This window comes from Paramormyrops kingsleyae, chromosome 1 (assembly GCF_048594095.1).
Source record: "Paramormyrops kingsleyae isolate MSU_618 chromosome 1, PKINGS_0.4, whole genome shotgun sequence".
Taxonomy (NCBI): Eukaryota; Metazoa; Chordata; class Actinopteri; order Osteoglossiformes; family Mormyridae; genus Paramormyrops; species Paramormyrops kingsleyae.
Window position 1 is genome coordinate 75,282,582 of NC_132797.1, and position 22,819 is coordinate 75,305,400.

At 46.0% G+C, this 22,819-nt stretch overlaps 1 protein-coding gene across 4 annotated transcripts in view; it reads right to left on the minus strand.

Annotated features, from left to right (window-relative positions):
* gabrg3 (gamma-aminobutyric acid type A receptor subunit gamma3) overlaps positions 1 to 22,819 on the minus strand; it is an 85,165-nt gene that overhangs the window by 20,211 nt on the left and 42,135 nt on the right. For all 4 annotated transcript variants that reach the window (XM_023800760.2, XM_023800759.2, XM_023800758.2 and 1 more), the window contains exons 4-5: positions 6,812 to 7,032; positions 4,429 to 4,511 (exon numbers count right to left, since the gene is read on the minus strand). In XM_023800760.2, coding sequence (XP_023656528.2) covers positions 4,429 to 4,511; positions 6,812 to 7,032 — 304 coding nt within the window. The remainder of the gene's footprint in view (positions 1 to 4,428; positions 4,512 to 6,811; positions 7,033 to 22,819) is intronic.

A 22,819-nucleotide genomic window follows, 5' to 3' on the forward strand; every position in this document is an offset into this window, starting at 1 on the left:
GCACACTGAGCCACGTCATGTGACCTGAGGAACATCCTCTTGGGAATGGCACACTGAGCCACGTCATGTGACCTGAGGAACATCCTCTTGGGAATGGCACACTGAGCCACGTCATGTGACCTGAGGAACATCCTCTTGGGAATGGCACACTGAGCCACGTCATGTGACCTGAGGAACATCCTCTTGGGGATGGCACACTGAGCCACGTCATGTGACCTGAGGAACATCCTCTTGGGAATGGCACACTGAGCCACGTCATGTGACCTGAGGAACATCCTCTTGGGGATGGCACACTGAGCCACGTCATGTGACCTGAGGAACATCCTCTTGGGGATGGCACAGACAGCCACGTCACGTGACCTGAGGAACATCCTCTTGGGAATGGCACAGACAGCCACGTCATGTGACCTGAGGAACATCCTCTTGGGGATGGCACACTGAGCCACGTCATGTGACCTGAGGAACATCCTCTTGGGAATGGCACACTGAGCCACGTCATGTGACCTGAGGAACATCCTCTTGGGAATGGCACAGACAGCCACGTCATGTGACCTGAGGAACATCCTCTTGGGGATGGCACACTGAGCCACGTCATGTGACCTGAGGAACATCATAAGCATTACTTCCATTCCTTTCCTCCTTCTCCCTTCATATGTTCACCCTTATTAGGCCACAACATGCCATCCAGTCACTTCTGATGATCCCTTAGGTGCTTTTTGTCACTCTGAAACGACCTTTGAAAGGATGGGGGGGAGGGGGGGGTTGTGGCCTGCAGATGGTGGCTGCATTATTATTACAAAGAAGGATGGATAACCCCTCCAGTCCTCCCCCCAGTCCTCATCCACAACATAGAGCATGTTAAACAAAAACAACCAGGATAAAGTGATGAAAACTGACACTGAAAATCTGAAGAATTGGTTTTGAATGGCATGTTATTCCTTGATCATCTCTTGTCTCGCAGTGATCTTCTGACTGTAGAATGAAGGTTGGGCTGCACCTCTGCTACGGTAACTGACCACAACGAGGGCCAACAGGACACGGCTGCTGGCTCATAATTGCTCCTACGGGGGGGCGAGACTGTCTCCCCAGTGCAGACCTCAAGCTTTAATAATGTGAGGAGGTAGTAAGAGAACCAGCCATCTCTGCATAGGTGCCTTTGGGAGGATAATTGCCCTGAGGGAGCCGTTACCTCCTGACTGAGTCTTTTGGTTTTTTCCCTCTTAATACCCCTTGATCCTCCAGGGATCTTTGCCTACACCCTTGTGCACTAGCCTGGGACTGTTCTGGCCAGTCAACTCTGTACCGTGGCTTATGTAACCTCACTGATTAAAACTACACTTGAGCTGTCACAAATGGAAACTATCAACTAATCTCTCTGATTCTTACCTACTGAACGTGTTGTCCTAAGTCAGGTTTCTGACTTTCTCATGCAGAACAAACTCCAAGACCCTCAAGTCTGGCTTCAGGGCCGGACACAGGACTTCTATCCTAACACCCTGAAAGCTGAATCTCCGCCATCCGTCCTGATCCTCACACCTTCCCGCAGCCTTCAGAAATGAATCAAGAGATACTCCTGACTTCCCTGTGCATCATGGGCACTTTTCAGCTATTAACTTGCCTGCCAGACAGATCAGTCAAAGCATCTGGGTGCTGGTGTCCAAGTAACATCAGCCAACTTGTCCAAGGTTCAGTCTTTGGATCCCGGTTCTCGCCAGCTATCTTTCTGGTTTATCACCTGGTAACGGCTTCTACTTCACTTCACTACTTCTACTACTCCTGTACCCAGCTGTTCCTGGCCTACTGTAGCTCCTGACAAGGGTTTCTGCTCATATCTACACAGACCCTGACATTACTGCCTGGGTGAAAGTGAATTTCAAGTTGAGGGACACCAGTAATATCTCTATTCATACCCCGTAACTGGCTTCTTGTGTTCGCTGAATGCTCTTACCGTTGAGCAGTCTTACTGCCTTGCTGTGTTTTAAGGTGTCACAGCTTTCTGTGCAGCCCACACTGAAATGGGCTTCTATTGTACGACGCAACATAAGTATCTGCTAAATGGCCACTTGTGGAGAAAGTGGGTCCTGTATATTGCCAGACTCCCGTTCCACTGAGCGGATCTTTCACGCTGATGGTGGCTCTGACCGTAGCCCTTTCCGAGGGCTTTCAGCATGCCGCCCTGAAGCTATCCGCACCGATAAGAACGTTATGGCTGCTCTGGGCCACCACCTGCAGCAGATGGTGGAGGAAAGTCCAAACTACTTAGGGTTCCCATACTCAATCACTAACCTAGTCTAGACCCTCCTAGGACTTGGGGGAGGGGTACTATGTGCTTTGCACCTGGCTTCCTTTTGCTTACCCTCAGATCTCACCTGGAAGGGCCAGCCTGACTATGTCCAGTGGACTGAAGATGCCAAATGATGAAATGCCCTTGGAGTTGGAGGCCCTGACCATCAAATGGGCCATCCATGAGCTGAAGCATTGTCTCGGGCAGCTCCTTACCCTCATCACAGCCCATGAACCCCTGGGGTGGGACAGTCTTCCTCAGGGCAACTGAAAGCCTGAAGGACCCGCTGCCTCAGCTAAATTTCAGAACCAATAGTCAACAAGTTGAACACAGGAGAAATGGGCAGGAGTAAAGATCTGAGTGACTTTGACAAAAGCCAAATCATTATGGCCAGACGGCCATAGAGCATCTACGGGTCAGAGCATCTTGGAAACGGCAAGCCCTGTGCGCTGTTAGCTTACCATCCAATATATCCCAGAACTTTACAGGCACTGTTTTTCATAGATAGTCTACATTATTTGCTTCATGTGGGGGTTGCCATTATGTTGCATATCCCCTGAATATCCTCCTTGCCCAGCATCACCAGTAACAAAGAGCCACACATTCAGCAGTGAATATCTGACCACCATCAGCATCACTGCACTGTTTTGCAACACTGTAACACACATTGGTGGGGTGGGGGGTTGAACTCCAACTGAACTGACTGTAAGCCTGCCATCTGTTTTCAAAGACCAGTCCCAATCTACCAACGATGCTGCGAGGTTGATTTACCATGTTTACACTGCCTGATTACTGAGCTGCGGATTTCAGCTGGAGCGATTACAGCACAGACCCTCAGACAGGATATCCTGATCTAAACACTGGGAAATATGCTGAACCGGGTTACTCTGTACTGAGATATGACCCAACAATAAACACCTTTCAGGGACCCACTGCTGTACTGTTTGCAGGTCAGGCGTCAGACACCCATCCAAATCGGGAACTGGCATCCATGGTCCACAGCATTAAATGTTCTGATGCTGCACCTGGCCCTCCCTAATTTTCTGTAACTGCTTATCCTATTCAGGGTCATGGGGGGGGGGGGGGGGTGGTCCAGAACCTATAGATACAACCCAGGATGGGGCACCAACCCACCAGAGGGCACATTCACACACACCTACATATAGTTTGGAAACTCCAATGAACCTCAGCATGTTTTTGGAGGGGGGGGGGGGTGACACAGGGAGAACATGCAACCTCCACACGTAGAGCCATAGAGGAGACTCAAACCCTGGTCCCAGACGTGCGAGGTAATCGTGCTAGTCACTGCAGCACCATGCCACCCCCTCATGGGCCCCTTTCGGGTAAAAACATTTAGAATAAAAGAGAAATCTGCAGCCAGTATGGCACAATGAGCAGGGGTCTGGCTTTACAACACCATCGCCGGCCCCCTCCCTATGTATTACACAATGATGTACAGTCAGTTTGTCTTTTTTTGAGACTTAGATGAAATTGTGAAGGACGCACGTCCCGATGAATTTTCAGAGCCTGAGGCTGATGGGATGTCAAATGGGCCAAACGTCATACGGACAAATGGGCCAAACGTCATACGGACAAATGGGCCAAACGTCATACGGTCAAATGGGCCAAACGTCATACGGTCAAATGGGCCAAACGTCATACGGTCAAATGGGCCAAACGTCATACGGTCAAATGGGCCAAACGTCATACGGACAAATGGGCCAAACGTCATACGGTCAAATGGGCCAAACGTCATACGGACAAATGGGCCAAACGTCATACGGACAAATGGGCCAAACGTCATACAGACGCGGCGTGACAGGCAGTCAAAAGATCATGGCAGCATGGTGAATTTCAGAAAGTCAGGTTGGCTAAATGTGGTGGAACCATAAAGCTAACAGCGAAATGGGATTTATGAACATGGTGTATTTGTCAAAAAAACAGTCATATGATCCCTAAACACAGTCTCCTTATCTTGGTCTTTAAAGGGAAACTAGTAGTAAACAAATTGGGAGCTGTCTGTCTGGGTTTCAGGAAGGGTGCTGAAACGGATTTGAAAGTGCTGGAAAGCTAGAAATGTCACCTGTGATAAAAGGCACCCAAAACATCAGTGATGTAAGTGACGGCAGTCTGGCCTGACTTACAGCTCGAGAAGATGAGGGGGCAGGAATGCTCGTCCATCGGGAAGTTGTGAAGCTGCAGCTGGCATTCGGCGTTGATGGTCAACCTGTGCAGAGAGTGAGAGAAAGTGAGAGAGAGGGAGAGTTAGAGAGAGAGAGGGAGAGTGAGAGATAGAAAGTGAGAGAGAGCAAGGTAGAGTTAGAGAGAGAGAGGGAGAGTGAGAATTAACTGCATTCCTCAGACCCAGAATAAAGTCTCTATTTATAAGCAGTTAAAACAATGAATAAAGGGAGGCAGGAAGGTTTTCCAGGTTTGCATGGGTTTATAACCACAAAGGGGCATTTTAATAGCTATAAACTGAGCGAAGTGTTGGAAAATGGACACATTCCACAAGGTTTAACTGATTTACCTTCACTTTAGATCAGACGAAAGAGGTCTCACCTCTCCAGCCATAGCTGCAACATTCTCCTACCTGCTATCCGTATATGCTATCTGTTTAATGTGGACACTGACACATTAAACCCTGAAAGTCACCCTCGTAACGCCGGTTTGTGACCACGCACATTATCTCTATGCTCAAGCAGACAAGGTGGGTGCTTTGAGAAACAGACTCAATCAAAACACCACAGTTTGGTGTCATTTGAAGCGACTACCTTATTTTCACTTAGTTTGCAAGCTGTGAACCCAAGAAGCCTTTTTAATTTATCGCTGGCTTGAGGACTTTGTCAAATGCTTGAATTGATAGTACATATTTTCAGTGTAACGCATGTCTCTAATCAGCTTAACTCAATTCCCGTCACTTTTACAAGGTTCAGGCCTAACCTGCTGTTTCTCCCCCCCACCTGGCAGTTTCTAAGGCGAAGGTAATGCGTTGTGGAGAGGTAAACAGCTCAGGTCAGATTAAATGTGACGGGACCCTTTCGCAGCCATATCATCTGATGCGTGCTATCATACATGTGCAGTGATGACCTAAAACACCTTATAAAACAACGAATCAGAACCGGGTCTGTGAATCATTCCTCTGACTCACGACTGGGACTGAAATACAGATGTGACCTAAGACAGTAATAATCATGGCACAATACAGAACAACCTCAGCAACAGTGAGAAGAACTATGGTAACACTTTCTGTGAATGCCTTGTCTATAAGAATCTATTAAGAAATTCACAACAGATTATAATGCATATAAGGCGTTATAAACATGACTATACTGTTATGCCTTTTTATAAATAGTTATAGCCATATTTATAATACTTAATGAATGCATTATGAAGGTATGTGCAATGCGAGTTATTTATCTTAACTGTATTTTGCCAATAGAAGCTGAGAATGAAAACAATGTCACTTGATGTATGCTGATATAAAGGAGCCTCCTGTTGAATTACTCTACTGAAATAACATAATTCCTGTTTTTTGGTTTTTTTTTGTCCCTACACTGTGTGAAAAGTTTACCCAAATGTTTTTTAGAAAAACTCCCAGCCCATTTAATTCCGTTGAATTTCTTGAATCCCTTCGTTATAGGTGTCCTTAAGACGGAAGAGCTCTGCTAAGGTGGCAAACGAGGTCGATGTACCTTTTTATTTCCTTGGCAACACAAATAAATCATTTTTAATTACGAGTTGTGACTATACAGTCTTTTCCAATTTATTGCTTTATATCCTTGGGGGCTGTTTTGCCCAAAAAGAAGACCGTATTCCAACGCTAAGCCAGATTAGGGCTGAGTCTGCTAAGATTTCCTGACATTAAGCAACTGGGTCATTTGGTTGGGACTCCGGTGACGAGACCTTCCCATTGGCTGGGGGCTTCCAGTGTCCTTATTTCTGCTTGCCAAGGCAGATCCCGAGGTGGCCTTTAACAGCTTGGTGCTGCTCCGGACTCTCAGGGCTCCGTCTGTCACCAAATCCCAGGGACCTATCCCCCAGATGTCCTGATAATCTAGGAGCCTGAATCACATACTGAATCACAACACAAAAAGGCCGTCAGGCCAACGACACCCAGGGGGAGGAGCCTTCCACACGGACCCCTGAATACTAAACAGGATCCAGAAGCTTTCAAAACTCAATCAATCTTGAATATCCAAACATTGTGAAGCTACCAAAACAAACACCTCAAAAACGTATCAGTTTTTAGCCCATATATTCATCTTTGCTGAATAATCCTGTTTTGTCAAATGGCATCCAATAAAGAAAACTGGTAAATGTCATACACAGGGTGTACGGTCAGTAATATGTGACATTTAACATGGGACAGTTTCCTGAGCGGAATGAAGGAGTGTCCGGCTTTTTGAATTACATTTTATTACCGATAGTCTAGCTTTTGTTTTCTAACGGCTCAGTGAGAGACAGGGAAACGCAAGATCTATGACAAGTCAATTTTGAAGAGAATAAAGAATCTGCTGCATTTACCTCAACGTGTAGAGGATTTTCCCGTCGTTCCAGATGCGGAGCAGCTGATTGGGAGTTGTAATCCAATGAGCGTCTGCGTTCTTCGAATTTCTGAAGATGGTGTCGGGTACCCAGATAAGTCCCACCATGTTGCTGTTCAGAGTCAATATTTTCATGGTGCTGTTATATCTGAGGCGACTGTCCGTCCACGTCTGGGCAAAAATGATGTCGATTTGATATTCCTATAATGGAGCCCGGGGGGAGGGGACAGATTAATCATGAAGCACTACGGAACAACAACTAATATTTACATTTAAAATATTTTATTATAAAATATGTTGTTATTGACACGAGATGTTATTGCTATAAACATTTAAACAGCCACAAATAATTGCTTCTCGAGCACGGGATGCGTCAGACCTTTCCTGTAGTGATATGACCATTCTGGCATTTTGGTTTCATATTGGCAGCTTTATCCAGAGTAATGTCTGCCCAGCACTAAGCTGGCTGATTTTACTGGGGAAACACCACATTTTGCTCGAGGGTTTCGCTACTACCGCGGTGAATGTAAAGAGCTGTAGGGATGTCACTAGTAAGAACTAAGCCTGTGTGAGACACACAAAAAGATCATGTAGTGCAGCACTGCAGTCACTGGAGACAGTGATTGGATGAGGTTTACTGGCAGAGGTGGGACGTAAAGCACTTCTGTGCAGCACTGCAGTCACTGGAGACAGTGATTGGATGAGGTTTACTGGCAGAGGTGGGACGTAAAGCACTTCTGTGCAGCACTGCAGTCACTGGAGACAGTGATTGGATGAGGTTTACTGGCAGAGGTGGGACGTAAAGCACTTCTGTGCAGCACTGCAGTCACTGGAGACAGTGATTGGATGAGGTTTACTGGCAGAGGTGGGACGTAAAGCACTTCTGTGCAGCACTGCAGTCACTGGAGACAGTGATTGGATGAGGTTTACTGGCAGAGGTGAGACGTACAGTAAAGCACTTCTGTGCAGCACTGCAGTCACTGGAGACAGTGATTGGATGAGGTTTACTGGCAGAGGTGGGACGTAAAGCACTTCTGTGCAGCACTGCAGTCACTGGAGACAGTGATTGGATGAGGTTTACTGGCAGAGGTGGGACGTAAAGCACTTCTGTGCAGCACTGCAGTCACTGGAGACAGTGATTGGATGAGGTTTACTGGCAGAGGTGGGACGTAAAGCACTTCTGTGCAGCACTGCAGTCACTGGAGACAGTGATTGGATGAGGTTTACTGGCAGAGGTGGGACGTAAAGCACTTCTGTGCAGCACTGCAGTCACTGGAGACAGTGATTGGATGAGGTTTACTGGCAGAGGTGAGACGTACAGTAAAGCACTTCTGTGCAGCACTGCAGTCACTGGAGACAGTGATTGGATGAGGTTTACTGGCAGAGGTGGGACGTAAAGCACTTCTGTGCAGCACTGCAGTCACTGGAGACAGTGATTGGATGAGGTTTACTGGCAGAGGTGAGACGTACAGTAAAGCACTTCTGTGCAGCACTGCAGTCACTGGAGACAGTGATTGGATGAGGTTTACTGGCAGAGGTGGGACACTTCTCTGAGGTTTGAGGATTCCGTTCGTGTCATCGTGTGCCCAGCATCAGCCCGCTGGGTGTCACCCATGGGTGCGTGTGTTGGTGAGGAAGACCTCTGTGAGTTTGACAGGTCCCAGTTAAGTGGACATGAAACCCAACCTCAGTGCCCCCTCCCAGGACGTCTGCACAAGGACAAACAGCCCCCGGGCCCAGTTTCAGCTGTGGGCTGCCAGGCCTTTATTGTGATGCCTGCAAATCATGGTTGCCCCAGATCCTCATCCTGGCGGAGTGGAACGCAATTTGAATGCACCCCCTCTGGGCACTGCCAAAACCTTTTCAGCTTGAGGGAGGGGGACATTTCAGCACGAAGTCCAAAGGACATGGGGTTTATTAAAACCCAAGCGATTTTAGAGTCCCGTTAAAGATTTGGGAAGATTAGTGGGGATTCCTGCCAAACAAACAGTTGTGGGTAGGGGGATGATTGATTTTGGTGAGATTTACTTGGCTTGTACAGTTCAGTGTGGGGTGGGGGGTTAGGAGAGAATGCAGGAAGTCACTGAGTTAATGCATTTCACGAACATTTAATCAATTCAGAGGATTTATCCAACGCGCTGCATTACCCCCCAACCACCCCCCCACCTCCACCCCTTTCTACCAATTTCACAGATTACTGAAACGCCCTCAGCACAACAACTACAAATCATAATGTTAAGAAACGCTACTGAGTTGCGCTGGCTGCTCCTGGAGTGTGTCAGACACACACAAGGGTTTCCGAGTGAAGAAAAGAAGAGGAACGCAGCCAATAACACCTCTGCAATGGGGACCTGAAAGTAAGTGGGCGAGCCTCCGGCGAGCGCAGGCAGAGCCTCCGGCGAGCGCAGGCAGAGCCTCCGGTGAGCTCACACAGGCAGAGCCTCCAGTGAGTGCAGGTAGAGCCTCCAGTGAGCGCAGGTAGAGCCTCCAGTGAGCTCACGCAGACTGGCAGCACACTTCCTGAATGCAACAAACTTAGCATCCTGTGTCCACTTTAAGTTTAAGGTTCTAAAAAACCACACCTGAAAATAAAACTTTTTCTACCTGCAAGGAAAAACCAAGGTTTTATCAAAGTGGCCTCTTTCCTATCTATATACAGTATTCAGTTGGTAGAGCAGCTACTGATCTTAACGTCATTTGAGGAAAACAAGATATTTTCATATACTGTATCTTCAGAGCAAAGACTCCACCCTGTAGATACACAGCTGTAGGTACCTGATTGAATGTGGGCGCTGACTCTTAAAAAGACTCTATTTTCACAATGTAAAAATACAAATTCTCAGTTTGGGCCCCCGGTTGGTTTGGCACTTTCAGTCTGAATAAATAAAAGTAGATTTTATTGAGCTGGGGCCCCCATAAACTGCTGGGGCCCCTGAGCCCACTAGGCTGTGCATGGCCCTCAGACACCCCCGCCGTTAGCATGGTGGCCCTGGGCACCACAGGCATTGAAGGCACACGCGACATATGCAGACCCCCCCGGTCAAGAACATGGCTGCAGGCTCACAGCTTTCCTTGCATCCGTCATATGTGGCACATCATTATAAATTCATGCTGTTCGCAACTCCTCCAAACACTCGATTGCATATTTTGAAAACTGTAAATAGTTCAAATATTTATACAGTGGTCTGGCTGGTGGAAAGCTAGGGTCAGTGAAGTATCACTGCAAAGCAATAGTCAATCATGGAAACAGTCTGTATGGCTGCATTGTACATAAAGCAAGGTGTGAGCACCGATTTAAAGGTCCCTCCTTACAAATACACCTCAATCTGTCTCCAGTGTCTTCAGCATCACTTTCCACAGCCTCCCTTCTTTCGTGGCACAAATAAAAGATTCTTATCTCGAAAAATATGATTCTTGAATCGCAATTCTGAAATTATGTGGCGATAATCTAATTAGAGGAATGAGAATGTAGCAGCGGAGTGTTTCTCCGGAGTGACATTAACATTTTAAAGGAAAACAGCCCGCAGGCGTGGAAGCTGAAACGGAAAGACGCAAAGACACAAAGTCCCTGGGAAATACCCAATCAAATATCTCATTACGACACGTCTCTTCCCCATCAGACAGATTCAATGATCTTTATCTGGCAGAAAGTGTCTTCAGAAACACGGGTAGGTTCTTATTCAGATGTTTATGAGACAGAGACAGTCATTGACTTGGACTGGATGGACACCGATGGATTTTGAGCCACTTTTATCGTGCAACTGCGATGTAACCTGGCTATGAGAAAGGAAGCACATTTCATGTAATATACAGGGATGGACCAGTCATGTCCAACCAGGGATTAATTGGCTGTATCTCTGCTCTCTGTAGTGATGGTCCATTGATAGGCAGCAGTTTATGAACTTGTTGGTTGTTTCATCCTTGGAGGTCCAAGCAAAAATATCCACTGAGCCACTGAGCTGCTTGCACACATCAGTTACATAAAGACTGAAATGTAATGCAATCCACAATTAATTTCCCAAGCTATTGCTGATGAATGATGCAATACACCTTGTGATTTTTAAGCACTAGCACAATATCTTCAGCGCAGTTCCTGCTCCATGCAGGCGGCTGCCACCCAACTGCGACACAGACCCCCCTCGTTTGCGCAGGTGGCCAGTCCATGGCTGACGCTCCAGTCGGTGGCCTTAAAAGGTGTGTGGCCTGAGACTAGGGTGCTTTACCTCTCATGGCTTTTGATAGGTCAAGAAGGCCTGACTGCTACCCTCTGATTGGAGGGCAAAGGGGGGTGGGAGGTCTGCAATATTTGTATTATGAACTGCCATGGCTGTGGGATTTCAGCAAGGAACAGCAGAAAGTTTCAGAATGCAGCAGGGAAGCAGTGACACCTGAACAAGATTGATCTGGGGCAAGCTCACCCAGTAAAGCCAGTTAGAATGAATTACACGTTGGACAAACTGGTAATACTTTACTGGATGGGGCACAAATAATACAGAATTATGCTAATACTTAATATAAATTAACCACAAACTAAGTCTGTTACATGCTGATCTCAAGTTAATTCATCATTAATGAATCGTGATGGATGTTTATCTTAAGGAGTTACTATATTTACTATATCTAATTCATACACCTTTGTGAACTACTGAAGGGACAAGTCATGAATAACACAAGTTAAATACTGATCTCATGTTTGTTCATCATTAATGAATCATGACTCATGTTTTATCCAAAGCAGTTAGTATTTTTGTTACTATATCTGTTAATTCTGTAAACCTTTGGGAACTACTGAAGGAATTACTGAAGGAACAAGTCCTGAATGACAGAAGTGAAATATTGGGGCTGTGTGTGGCTCAGCCTGTGCCTCTGGTCAGAAGGTTGCTGGTTTGAGCCTCGGCCTGTCTGTGGGGTGTTGCTGGTTTGAGCCTCGGCCTGTCTGTGGGGTGTTGCTGGTTTGAGCCTCGGCCTGTCTGTGGGGTGTTGCTGGTTTGAGCCTCGGTCTGTCTGTGGGGTGTTACTGGTTTGAGCCTTGGCCTGTCTGTGGGGTGTTACTGGTTTGAGCCTCGGTCTGTCCGTGGGGTGTTACTGGTTTGAGCCTCGGCCTGTCTGTGGGGTGTTGCTGGTTTGAGCCTCGGCCTGTCTGTGGGGTGTTGCTGGTTTGAGCCTCGGCCTGTCTGTGGGGTGTTGCTGATTTGAGCCTCGGCCTGTCTGTGGGGTGTTACTGGTTTGAGCCTCGGCCTGTCTGTGGGGTGTTACTGGTTTGAGCCTCGGTCTGTCTGTGGGGTGTTACTGGTTTGAGCCTTGGCCTGTCTGTGGGGTGTTACTGGTTTGAGCCTCGGTCTGTCCGTGGGGTGTTACTGGTTTGAGCCTCGGCCTGTCTGTGGGGTGTTGCTGGTTTGAGCCTCGGCCTGTCTGTGGGGTGTTGCTGGTTTGAGCCTCGGCCTGTCTGTGGGGTGTTACTGGTTTGAGCCTCGGCCTGTCTGTGGGGTGTTACTGGTTTGAGCCTCGGTCTGTCCGTGGGGTGTTACTGGTTTGAGCCTCGGCCTGTCTGTGGGGTGTTGCTGGTTTGAGCCTCGGCCTGTCTGTGGGGTGTTGCTGGTTTGAGCCTCGGCCTGTCTGTGGGGTGTTACTGGTTTGAGCCTCGGCCTGTCTGTGGGGTGTTACTGGTTTGAGCCTCGGTCTGTCTGTGGGGTGTTACTGGTTTGAGCCTTGGCCTGTCTGTGGGGTGTTACTGGTTTGAGCCTCGGTCTGTCCGTGGGGTGTATCAATGCTTTCCATGCGAAAGGATTGCATCCAATAAGCCGACTCCACATGCCAGCTTTTTAAAGAACAGACACTTACTGTATGTGCAGAGAGCAGAATATAAATTTTCTGAATGAAAAGGAAAAGTCCATCAGCGAGAAAAGGAGCTTCCTGAGGGGAGTGTGTTCAGAATCCAGCCATGGCAGCAGGAGGGGAATATCTCTCTCATTTCACAACTGGATTTGAAGAACGAGAACGGTCACTTTGTGCTCTACACCATAGCTTCGTTTTCTGTGGCTCTCATTTGCTTATGGAACAGAACAAAAACTGAACTTCCGGTGGGATACACATTCAGCTTTTGCGTAGGATGCACCAAAAACTGTCCTCTGGAGAAATGGAACCGCGGTGGCAGAATGCTCCTGTTAATTTATAAGGATGCACTCTGATTCAGGTCTACAGCTTTCAGAAGACAATGGAGGAACCCTGGATGTTCACAGGAACTGGGACAAACCAGTAGCTTGACCCATGATGGTATGTAATGGTAAGATGAGGACACACTCCTGGTCCTTATCAAACAATAATTCCAGTATGATTAACTTAAAGCTCATGGGGGCCAGTCAGCGGCATTCGGAGAGCAGTATTCATTTCCACATGAAAGGCCATATTAGAACGCTGCCCGTTACAGTAAGCACTCACATGCAGAATTTGGCGTGTGAGGAGGATTTTTCCAGAAGACTTTGCATCGTCCAAAATGACCTGCATACAAATGTGAAACTCCTCCTTCAGGAGGCTCAACGCGACACGACTCCCCAGCTAAAAATAGTCGTCTTAATCCGGCACCAGCCCAAAGGCGCTCCGGGGCATCCCCCAGAATGGCGTCCCTGAGTCACACGGGGCTTTCGGGTCTGAGGCGGTGGCTTTGGCCAGAACACCCACATGCTAATTAAATTCCTGCTGTCGTTTATCATCTGGTAGAGAGGGTATGGCTTGCGGGTGAAGGAAGGACGCGCAGCTTCCTGGCCAGACCAAGGCGCGGGTCACCTAGACTGCGCTGTTCCTTAGAAATGGGCAGGCATGTGCTGGAATGCCCTCCAGATATTCCCGTACAAAGAGAGGTTGGGAAAACGTGACGGGGGCATGTTCACAGACACAGAAGAGTCATTGATGAAGCTGTAGATGTCATATCGATGGGTGGGGTATGGATGGGCAATGATGCACAGAGCGATACCCAGTTAACCTACAATGTGGCCCCAGAAACATTTATCCGAGCTCAACAAGTGTGGTGAACATTCACTAGACGGGAAGGTGAACAGAACCATATGACACAAGGACAGGCGGAAGAAACATCAGCGAACGGATCTGCTGATGGCCCACATCCCGCTGCAGCCATTCCCCAGATGCCATGTCCTGGTCTCCCCCTGTTTTTCGTTCCTTGTGACTCCTTTGATTCTCTTACTTCAGATGTTTTGTCATACTTCTCTCCTCTGTTGCCCCCAAACAGAACCTAAAAATCTCCCTCTTATCGCAGGGTCACATGGCTACAGTGTGACGTTCGGTGACGGATGGTGTTCTGTTCTTACTGTGGCCTTCAGGATTTTCCAGTTGTTCAACCTCCCCCCCCCCCCTACAGAAGTATTAGTCAGTCCCCTGGAGTGTGTAACTGCCACTCTATGGCACTTAAATAGCACATCATCTGAGCCCCAGACTGTGACATTAATAGCCCTCAGCGCGTGAGGACAAGGTGTTGGCTGCACTGCTGCGTGTGCTTGTGATGTTCATAAAACTGGCCCCAAGACGTAACCAACAAGCATCTAACCACCCTGCACATCTCTCCACCTGTGGGAGTACCTAACCACCCTGCACATCTCTCCACCTGTGGGAGTACCTAACCACCTTGCACATCTCTACACCAATGGGAGTATCTAAACACCTTGCACATCTGTACACCTGTGGGAGTACCTAACCACCTTGCACATCTCTACACCAATGGGAGTATCTAAACACCTTGCACATCTCTACACCTATGGGAGTACCTAACCACCCTGCACATCTCTCCACCAGTGGGAGTACCTAAGCACCCTGCACATCTCTCCACCTATGGGAATACCTAAGCACCCTGCACATCTCTCCACCAGTGGGAGTACCTAAACACCTTGCACATCTCTACACCAATGGGAGTACCTAAGCACCCTGCACATCTCTCCACCTGTGGAGTCTGCAAAAAGCAAATTGAAACAGAATGGCAAACAAATTTGTTAGCTTGTGTTGGGTCTGAAAACTGATCTTGAATTTAAAATGTATTACTTTTAGACTCTGTAGATAACAAATTTTCTATCCTTTTCCTTAACGTGAAAGTATGACAGACTGTACAAAATACACGTAGGAAATTCGGCAGGTTGTATGTGAGGAGTTGAATCAAAGACGTCATATAATACATGAAGGAGGGAGCATTTTAAAATTCTGCTTTCAGCTGTTTACATTCCAGCTTGGCAGGCATAGTCATATGACATGGGAAGATGACTGGGAACAGCATCAGAATAAATGAGAAGAATGAGGCCAGGATACAAGCAAAAAAACACTTCCTGTGATGGAGTGCTTGTGCGCTGAGTAGGTACGTTCGAATGGCTGTGGGGAGTCCGGTCAGAACTCTGACACAACTGCAACTGTTGATACTAGGGTGTGGTCTGTAAACATAAATAACGCAATGCAAGACTTAACATTATAAATACAAATTACAGATTACACTGCGAAGTAATCTGGCTCGTCTTCGAATTTTATCCAACATAAAGGAATCAAACCAAGAATGTACATTAATTATAAACTAGTAGCCTATACGCAGTCTTACGATTAGTGTCTCTACCGTACAAACTAACATACAAACTTAGCATTATTCACAAGGAAAGAAAAAAACTTACGGTTTTCTTGGACGCACACATCCCACGCTAATAAATGGCAAGTTATAAACTGAAAATACTAACTTTACTAAACTTCACTTATCACGGGCTTAAACTGGCTACATAACTAAACAAGTCATGTAAAGAACTCCCGTGCAGATTCCCAAAACGCTCCTGTGACGCGGGACGCACACGCTCTGCTGAGTGGTAAGCAAAGTCTCAGCTCCGACAAATTTAAAGATACAGACCGCCTTTTTAACACTTCCTGTTGTGTAAAAAAACTAAATGACTTGAGTAAGCATGCAGTCTCTGGGCTCCGATAGCAGAATAACTAAATGGAAGACATCTATTTAACTCAAGGAGCTCAGGGATCGACAGACTGGTGGAGCTTATTTGTAAGGATGATGGTTGGGAAAATCTCAACATCTGACTCTCAAGATGGCCGCATCTGCCCACTTCCCCTCCCAAATCACGGCGGCACCAACAGAAACGGCTGGTAGATGCGGCCCCCCAGAAGGACACGGACACCTGATTAGAAATTTCGGCAGCTGTTCTGCGGGCTACAGTGCTGCTCAACCGTAAAGCCAGATAAACCCGTATGCTCAGTGAAGAAAACCCATGGTGTGGGGAGCCTAGCCTGGTGAGGGAGTCCAGCACACCGTCTAGAACGATGCTGTCATAGGCATGACCTGCCCCTTTGGGCCGAGGCTTTCAAAATATCCTCCTGTCCCAGTTCATGGCAGTAAGGTTCTCGTCCCCTTTTAAATCACGAATCCTGGACTAATACCCTGCCATTCCGACAAGCACTGCCTTTCAGGGGAACCATGGCAACAAAGACGATCTATATCCTTTCGTCTGGCTGCACCCCAGTCCGTGGTGAATTGGATTCAGGCTCTGTGGAGGAAGCAGTGTGGTATAAACATGCCAGATGCAGGGCAGGGGGATCAGAGAGCCAGTTGGTGTCTCCCTGTATCATACTGGGGGTCTGTTCCAGCTAGCCTCCTGCTTTGCCCAATCCTCCAACGCAGCATCTACTGTACATTTGCGCCTTTTCAAAGATCTATATGTATAAACTCAGACCAAGCCCATAGTCATTACCAACACTAGACTACTGACCAATTTACTAACTGGGAAATGCCACTGCCTTTTTCCAGCTTCCGTAAACACGATAATGAAGGCACACATAAATCATTCTGCACTGGAGTCTTTTTCTCTTCCCTCGACCATTTCTTTCTCTTCCAGGTCCTGCAGTGTGAAACTGTATGATCAATCAGGATGGTTGCTTTAAATGAAACACAATCCACTGCTATTCTTCATTAGTATGGTCTGTCTTTGCTTTGACTTCTGTGAGGAACACAGTTTGTGACTTGTGACTATTTCTCTGTAATTGGTCGGTCATGGATGGATTTGTAATAGGGTATAATTAATATTAATAGTAATTGGTCTAAGCTATCTAGAGGCAGCCTTGTAAATTAATGTGTCCAATTCATGCTAATTGCTTACACAGCTGTATGTCAGATTGAAAAATTAATTTCTGGTTAGAAGTTACTTGTTAGTAACACCAAAATTGGTTCCTCAGCTGAAGATGGAATCGGTTCTGTTGTTGGCGTTTAGGTAAACTTGTCAGAAACTGGAAGGTATTTTGGCATCGGACCTGCGCAATTCCATTTCAGTAGTTCACTTTATATCTTAGCGTGTCACAGAGAAGGACAAGCAGCAAATATCAGCACAAATCCGGAATCTGTAATACCACGGTGAAGGACAGGCTTTCCCAGCATCCAAACTGGCTGGAGTCAGAGTACGGAGTGTGGTGGCCGCAGGAATGTGTTTGGTTAACAATCACACGTTAATCACAGAAGCTGAGGGCTCATAGCCATGGAAATCTTTGCAGACGAGGTAATTTATTCTGAGAATTGTGATTAAATATTGAGGGCCTGTGTGAAGAATGAAAAGATAATATTTTTTAAAGGTGCTGTGACAGACAGCCTGTTATCATCTAACTGCGGGTAACACTCCAGGGTGGATATAAAATTAAAAATTGCTTATAATGTCATTTTTCTCATTTGACCCCATTTTTTGCCTCTTCTATTACTCCAACGTATACCTAGATCCAAAATAACCCACTCAAAACTAAAAATACTGTTAGGCCACTGGGGAGGACTCATTCTGATTTCCCTTGCCAGACTCCCAGGAAATGGACTTTGTTTTATATTTCACACATAATAATGCTGGTCTGAGCAGGTGGAGCAGGACAACTGGTAACCTGATTAAAGTTACGTCAGAGATTACCTCGGCAGGAGGGTTACTGCCAGTTAGTTACCTCAGAGATTACCTCGGCAGGAGGGTTACTGCCAGTTAGTTACCTCAGAGATTACCTCGGCAGGAGGGTTACTGCCAGTTAGTTTAGAATCATGTGGGATGAGAGGGTGTGATTGAAATGGTCACAGTAGATTAGAAAGGGGTTCAATTAAAACCAGAAGTTCAGAATCTGGGGGGGGGGGGTGTTCTCCTTCACGACGATGTGGGTCTGGAGCCTATGTTGGAAGCTATGTGCACTGGACTGGGAATAACCCAGGATGGGGTGCCCACCCACCATTCACAACTCCAAATAATCTTAGCGTGTTTTTGGACTGTGGGGGAAACTGGAGAACCTTGAGGACACCCCAAGATGACATGGGGAGAACATGCAAACTACGCGCATGGAAAGCTGGGGGGGGGACTTCAGGTGTGAGGTGACAGTGCACAGTACTGTACCATTATGCTGCCCCTTAACCTGAACTGCTCCCATCAAATATCTGGCTGATTAAATGGGTAGCAACTGTCATTTATCTTAAACGCATCAGTAAAGGATAAAAATGTAAAAGTTCTTGCATGATCATCCTCCAGTGTAAATCCTCCAGTGCACAACATCCAGTGGGCATCCTCCAGAGCATATCCTCCACTGGTCATCACCCAGTGAACATCCTCCAGTGGACATCCTCTAGAGCACATCCTCCAGTGGACATCTTCTAGAGCACATCACCCAATGGACATCCGACAGGAGTAGGCCTCTTCAGAGAGATGATCGTCTGCTGTTTCTGACTATTCAAGCAGAGGATTCTGTGGCTTGGAGTTTCAAAGAATAAAACTGAGGCAATTCCGGTGTCATGTGCAGCTGGACTTTCCAAAGGTGTCTGCATCTTTAAAAAGCCTCTTTTCTGCATTTGGATGTATTTCCCCTAGAGGACAGGAGGACTCCTTTGGCCCCATTCTGTGACATCCCTGCATTACAGCAAAGTTTCACACTCTCTTCACAAAGGTCTTTTGCTACTCCCCCTGTCTCGCTTTCTCCCTGATCAATTTCCAAGCCCCAATACCACATAGAATAGGAATGAAAACTGGTTTCACAGTCAGACAGCTTAGAATAGAAGCAGAAGAACCTCAACTACAGCAGCATGGCTGGAAGTTACTGATTTTGATCCCTTCATTGTTGGTGCTACTGTATGTGTTCATTTGCACAATGATTTACAGTTATACACACACACCCCACATGCTCACGTTGAGTTAATGTGTAGAAAGCAAATTCATACCCTGCTGTAGGATACAAGTGGGTGTACCTACTGGCACTGGACCTTTAGCTGCACAATGGTGACTTACAGCACAGTACTAATAAGTGGTGATGATGTCCAAATTAATGCCTTCACACCACAGATACCTCACACACTTGTTCACTCACACACTTGAGGTCATTGACATACCAGTGATCATTCACATTCCAAAGAACAGTCGCACAGCAGAGATCAATCATATAGCAGAGATCACTCATGCACCAGGGATCATTCACATAGCAAAATCCTTCACGCGCCAGAGATCATTCACACACCAGAGATAACTAACACAACAGAGATCATTCTCACACCACAGATCACTCACACAACAGAGATCATTCACATACTGTACCAGAGATCACTCATGCACCAGGGATCATTCACATAGCAAAATCCTTCACGCGCCAGAGATCATTCACACAACAGAGATCATTCACATACTGTACCAGAGATCACTTACACACCAGAGATCACTCACACACCAGTGATCCTTCACATACCAGATATCATTCACACACCAGAGATAACTAACACAACAGAGATCATTCACACACCAGAGATAACTAACACAACAGAGATCATTCACACACCAGAGATCACTCACACACCAGTGATCCTTCACATACCAGAGATCATTCACACACACCAGAAATCACTCACACACCCAAGATCTATTATATACCAGAGCTCTTTAACACACCAGAGATCCTTCACACGCCAGAATTTACTCGCACACAATATTTTACACACAGCTCAATATAATTTTAAATCTTTGGATTGATATGAAGAAAATAAATTGTAGGTACAAGTACAGCAAAGCAAAGAAAGAAAGAAAAGTAATTAAACAAGATAATGGATTTCTCAAAGTTTTTGCTGTCATCATCAGTTTGTTAGCTCTCTTACCAAACCGACCGCCGCTGTATCAAGTTAACCAGAACAATCTGTGTAAACATTCCGTGGTTCCCCCAGATCAATATGTGCAATTTTTAAGACTCATTTGTTTTCTTGCGGTTTCTACTGATGCCACTGTAAAATGGGAGCATCCTCTGTGGATAACGCTCATTGTTCTTTAATCATCAGCACTCCCGAAAATGGCAGGCATCCTTGAGAAGCGTAGAGTCCCTCTGGCCTGGCCTGCAGCTGAATGATTTTCATGGAGAGTTTAATTAACCTGCTGCTGAAAAACGTAAATCAGACACACACACACACACACACCCTGAATCCACACATTTTCAGTGGGTCAGGTTACCGCCCTGAGCGAGGCTTTCTTGAGGTGGGTAGATTATATATTTTTTTCCTGTTAGCAAAGTATATGTCTAGTACATGTCAGTGGTGGGAACAGCTAACTGAACAGTTAGCTTCGATAACTGCTAATCTGCTAACTGCTGAATTTAATTTGATAATTCTAATCTGATAAACCACTAAAAGTTTTGAAGAAATTAACAATAACCGCTAACTTTAATTACATTAATTTAGCTTCGGTTTGGTTTTTGGCTCTGAAACCCTTAAAAACATACCTTGAAAATTATCCATCCATCCATCCATTGCCGTAACCACTTAATCCCAACTGGGGTCGTGGGGGGGACCAGAGCCTATCCCAGGAACAAGGGGCGCAGGAACCAACCCTGGGCAGTCACGAAAACAACGCAGGATGCACACACACACACACAGGGCCAATTTAGACTCGCCAATCAACATGCCCTGCACACTTTTGGACCGTGGGTGGAAACCGGACCCCCAGCAGAAACCCACGCGAACACGGGGGGAGCATACAAACTCCACACAGAAAGGACCCACACCTGACCCCGGGATCGAACCCAGGATGTTCTTGCTGTGAGGCAGCAGCGCTAACCGCCCAACGGAAATTTTTACCTGTTTAATACTGAAGTCCTATCTGTCAGACTACAGAGATTACCAGGGGATATTTAGAACTTACCCAGCTGGGTATCGTTGGATTCTGCAGAGTCTCTGCAATAAATCTGCATTTCAATTTTCTTTCTACGACATTCTGTTTGTGAGATACGAGCGTTTTTGTTAGGGAAGCCCTATTTTGCAACTGTCTGATGCTGATGCTTTGCCCTCAGTTTGGGGACTACAAACATGGCGCTGGTTACCTGGAACTAGGAAGGAGTGTCTCAGCTCTTTATTGATCTATATCTCTGTCAATCAGAACCTGAAAAATGCAACTGGAGGGGGCTTTACCATGAAGCAGAGGCCCAATCCCAAATCGGTCCCCACACACCCCGCCTCACCACTTCGCCTTCATTTGCACCTTTCAGAGAACTGACGCCATGTTTAAGTGTGCCTCAACACAGCAGGGGCTCGGGGGAGTGGTCCATTCCTGGGCTAGAATTTCTTGATTAGCTGGATAACTTGTTGGAATTAATGTAGTCTGGGGTAGATGTAAGTGAAGGAAGATAAAATCCATTTAAACTAAATGTTCTTAATTCCGACACGTTTTCTGGCTAAGCATAAAATCCAGGTTTGTGATACAGGCCCCTGTTTTCCGCTTAGTTCAATGTACCCCAGTTTAACCTTAGTACTATGTTAGCTTTCTGTTCCTATCTCTTATGTTAAATGGGTTGGTGCCGACTTGTGTCTTAAATCAGCCATAAAATACCGTCAAAACAATTATTTGTCATCCAATTTGTTTCTTACCTCTTGGTTACCTTGTTAGGCTTCCTTATCCATGAAAAGATTGGTTTTAATATTTTTGGTGTGGCTTTCTGGACCTTTCTTTTGACAGCACACCTCTCGTTTTCAATAAAAAATAATGGTAAAATAAACTTCAAGAGAATTATATAAATAAACTGAATTGGTCTTATCTTGCCTTACATGTATGAGCATGCCTTGCCTAGTGAAAATAGAGATTCCTGTCAAAAAGCCTTGATGCAGTACACAAATCTATGTGGTGCTTTTATGCATTGTAAACCCTAACATGATAGCAAGATTAAGTGGATTTTATCTTCGTTGACTTACATTTAGAGCCCAGACTACCTTAAATCTGACAAGTTAACAACCAGTCACGTCTTGTGTTTACAAATAGTTTACAAAAGTCTGCCAACAGCATGCCAGGATAACTGCTGCAGCCACACACAATCATATGCATGATTTTAGGGTTTCCAAATGTTTTTGACCACTTATTCACTTTACTTATGATTTTCATTTTACAGCTAGTTGAACTAAATTAAGGAAAGCTAATTGGTCTGCTAACGCTTTTCAAAGTTAACAGAAACGCTAATCCGCTAGCTGCTAATTATCCAAGCTAACTTTCTCATTAGTGGATTAGCGTTTCTGCTAACTTTGAAAAGCGGAACCCTACCCAGCACTATTACATGTACAGTACCAGTATCTTGCAACCCCTTAAAACGATCAGATTTGCCTGAATTACAAATGATACATAGACATATTCTTGCTGTGAGCATTTTTATTGCAAACTCATATTCTGTCATAGTGCATTATCAGTCAAAATCAATTATTTGACAACAAATCCTTTAAAGAAAATCAAAAACTAAAAAATATGCTACTTGCATAATTATGCATCCCCAGCACATTAGTATTTGGTTTTGCCACCTTTTACTGCAACAACAGCTCTATGTTTTCGACGGTAAGTAGCTACCAGCTTTTCACACTGTGCAGGAGTGATTTTGATCTTCATAGCAGATTTGCTCCAGGTCCTTGTCTCTTCACAACCATCACCTTTGTTTTTCATTCTTACTTTCCCCGTGCCTCAGTTTTTTGCAGATTGAAGTAGGTTTTCTTGTA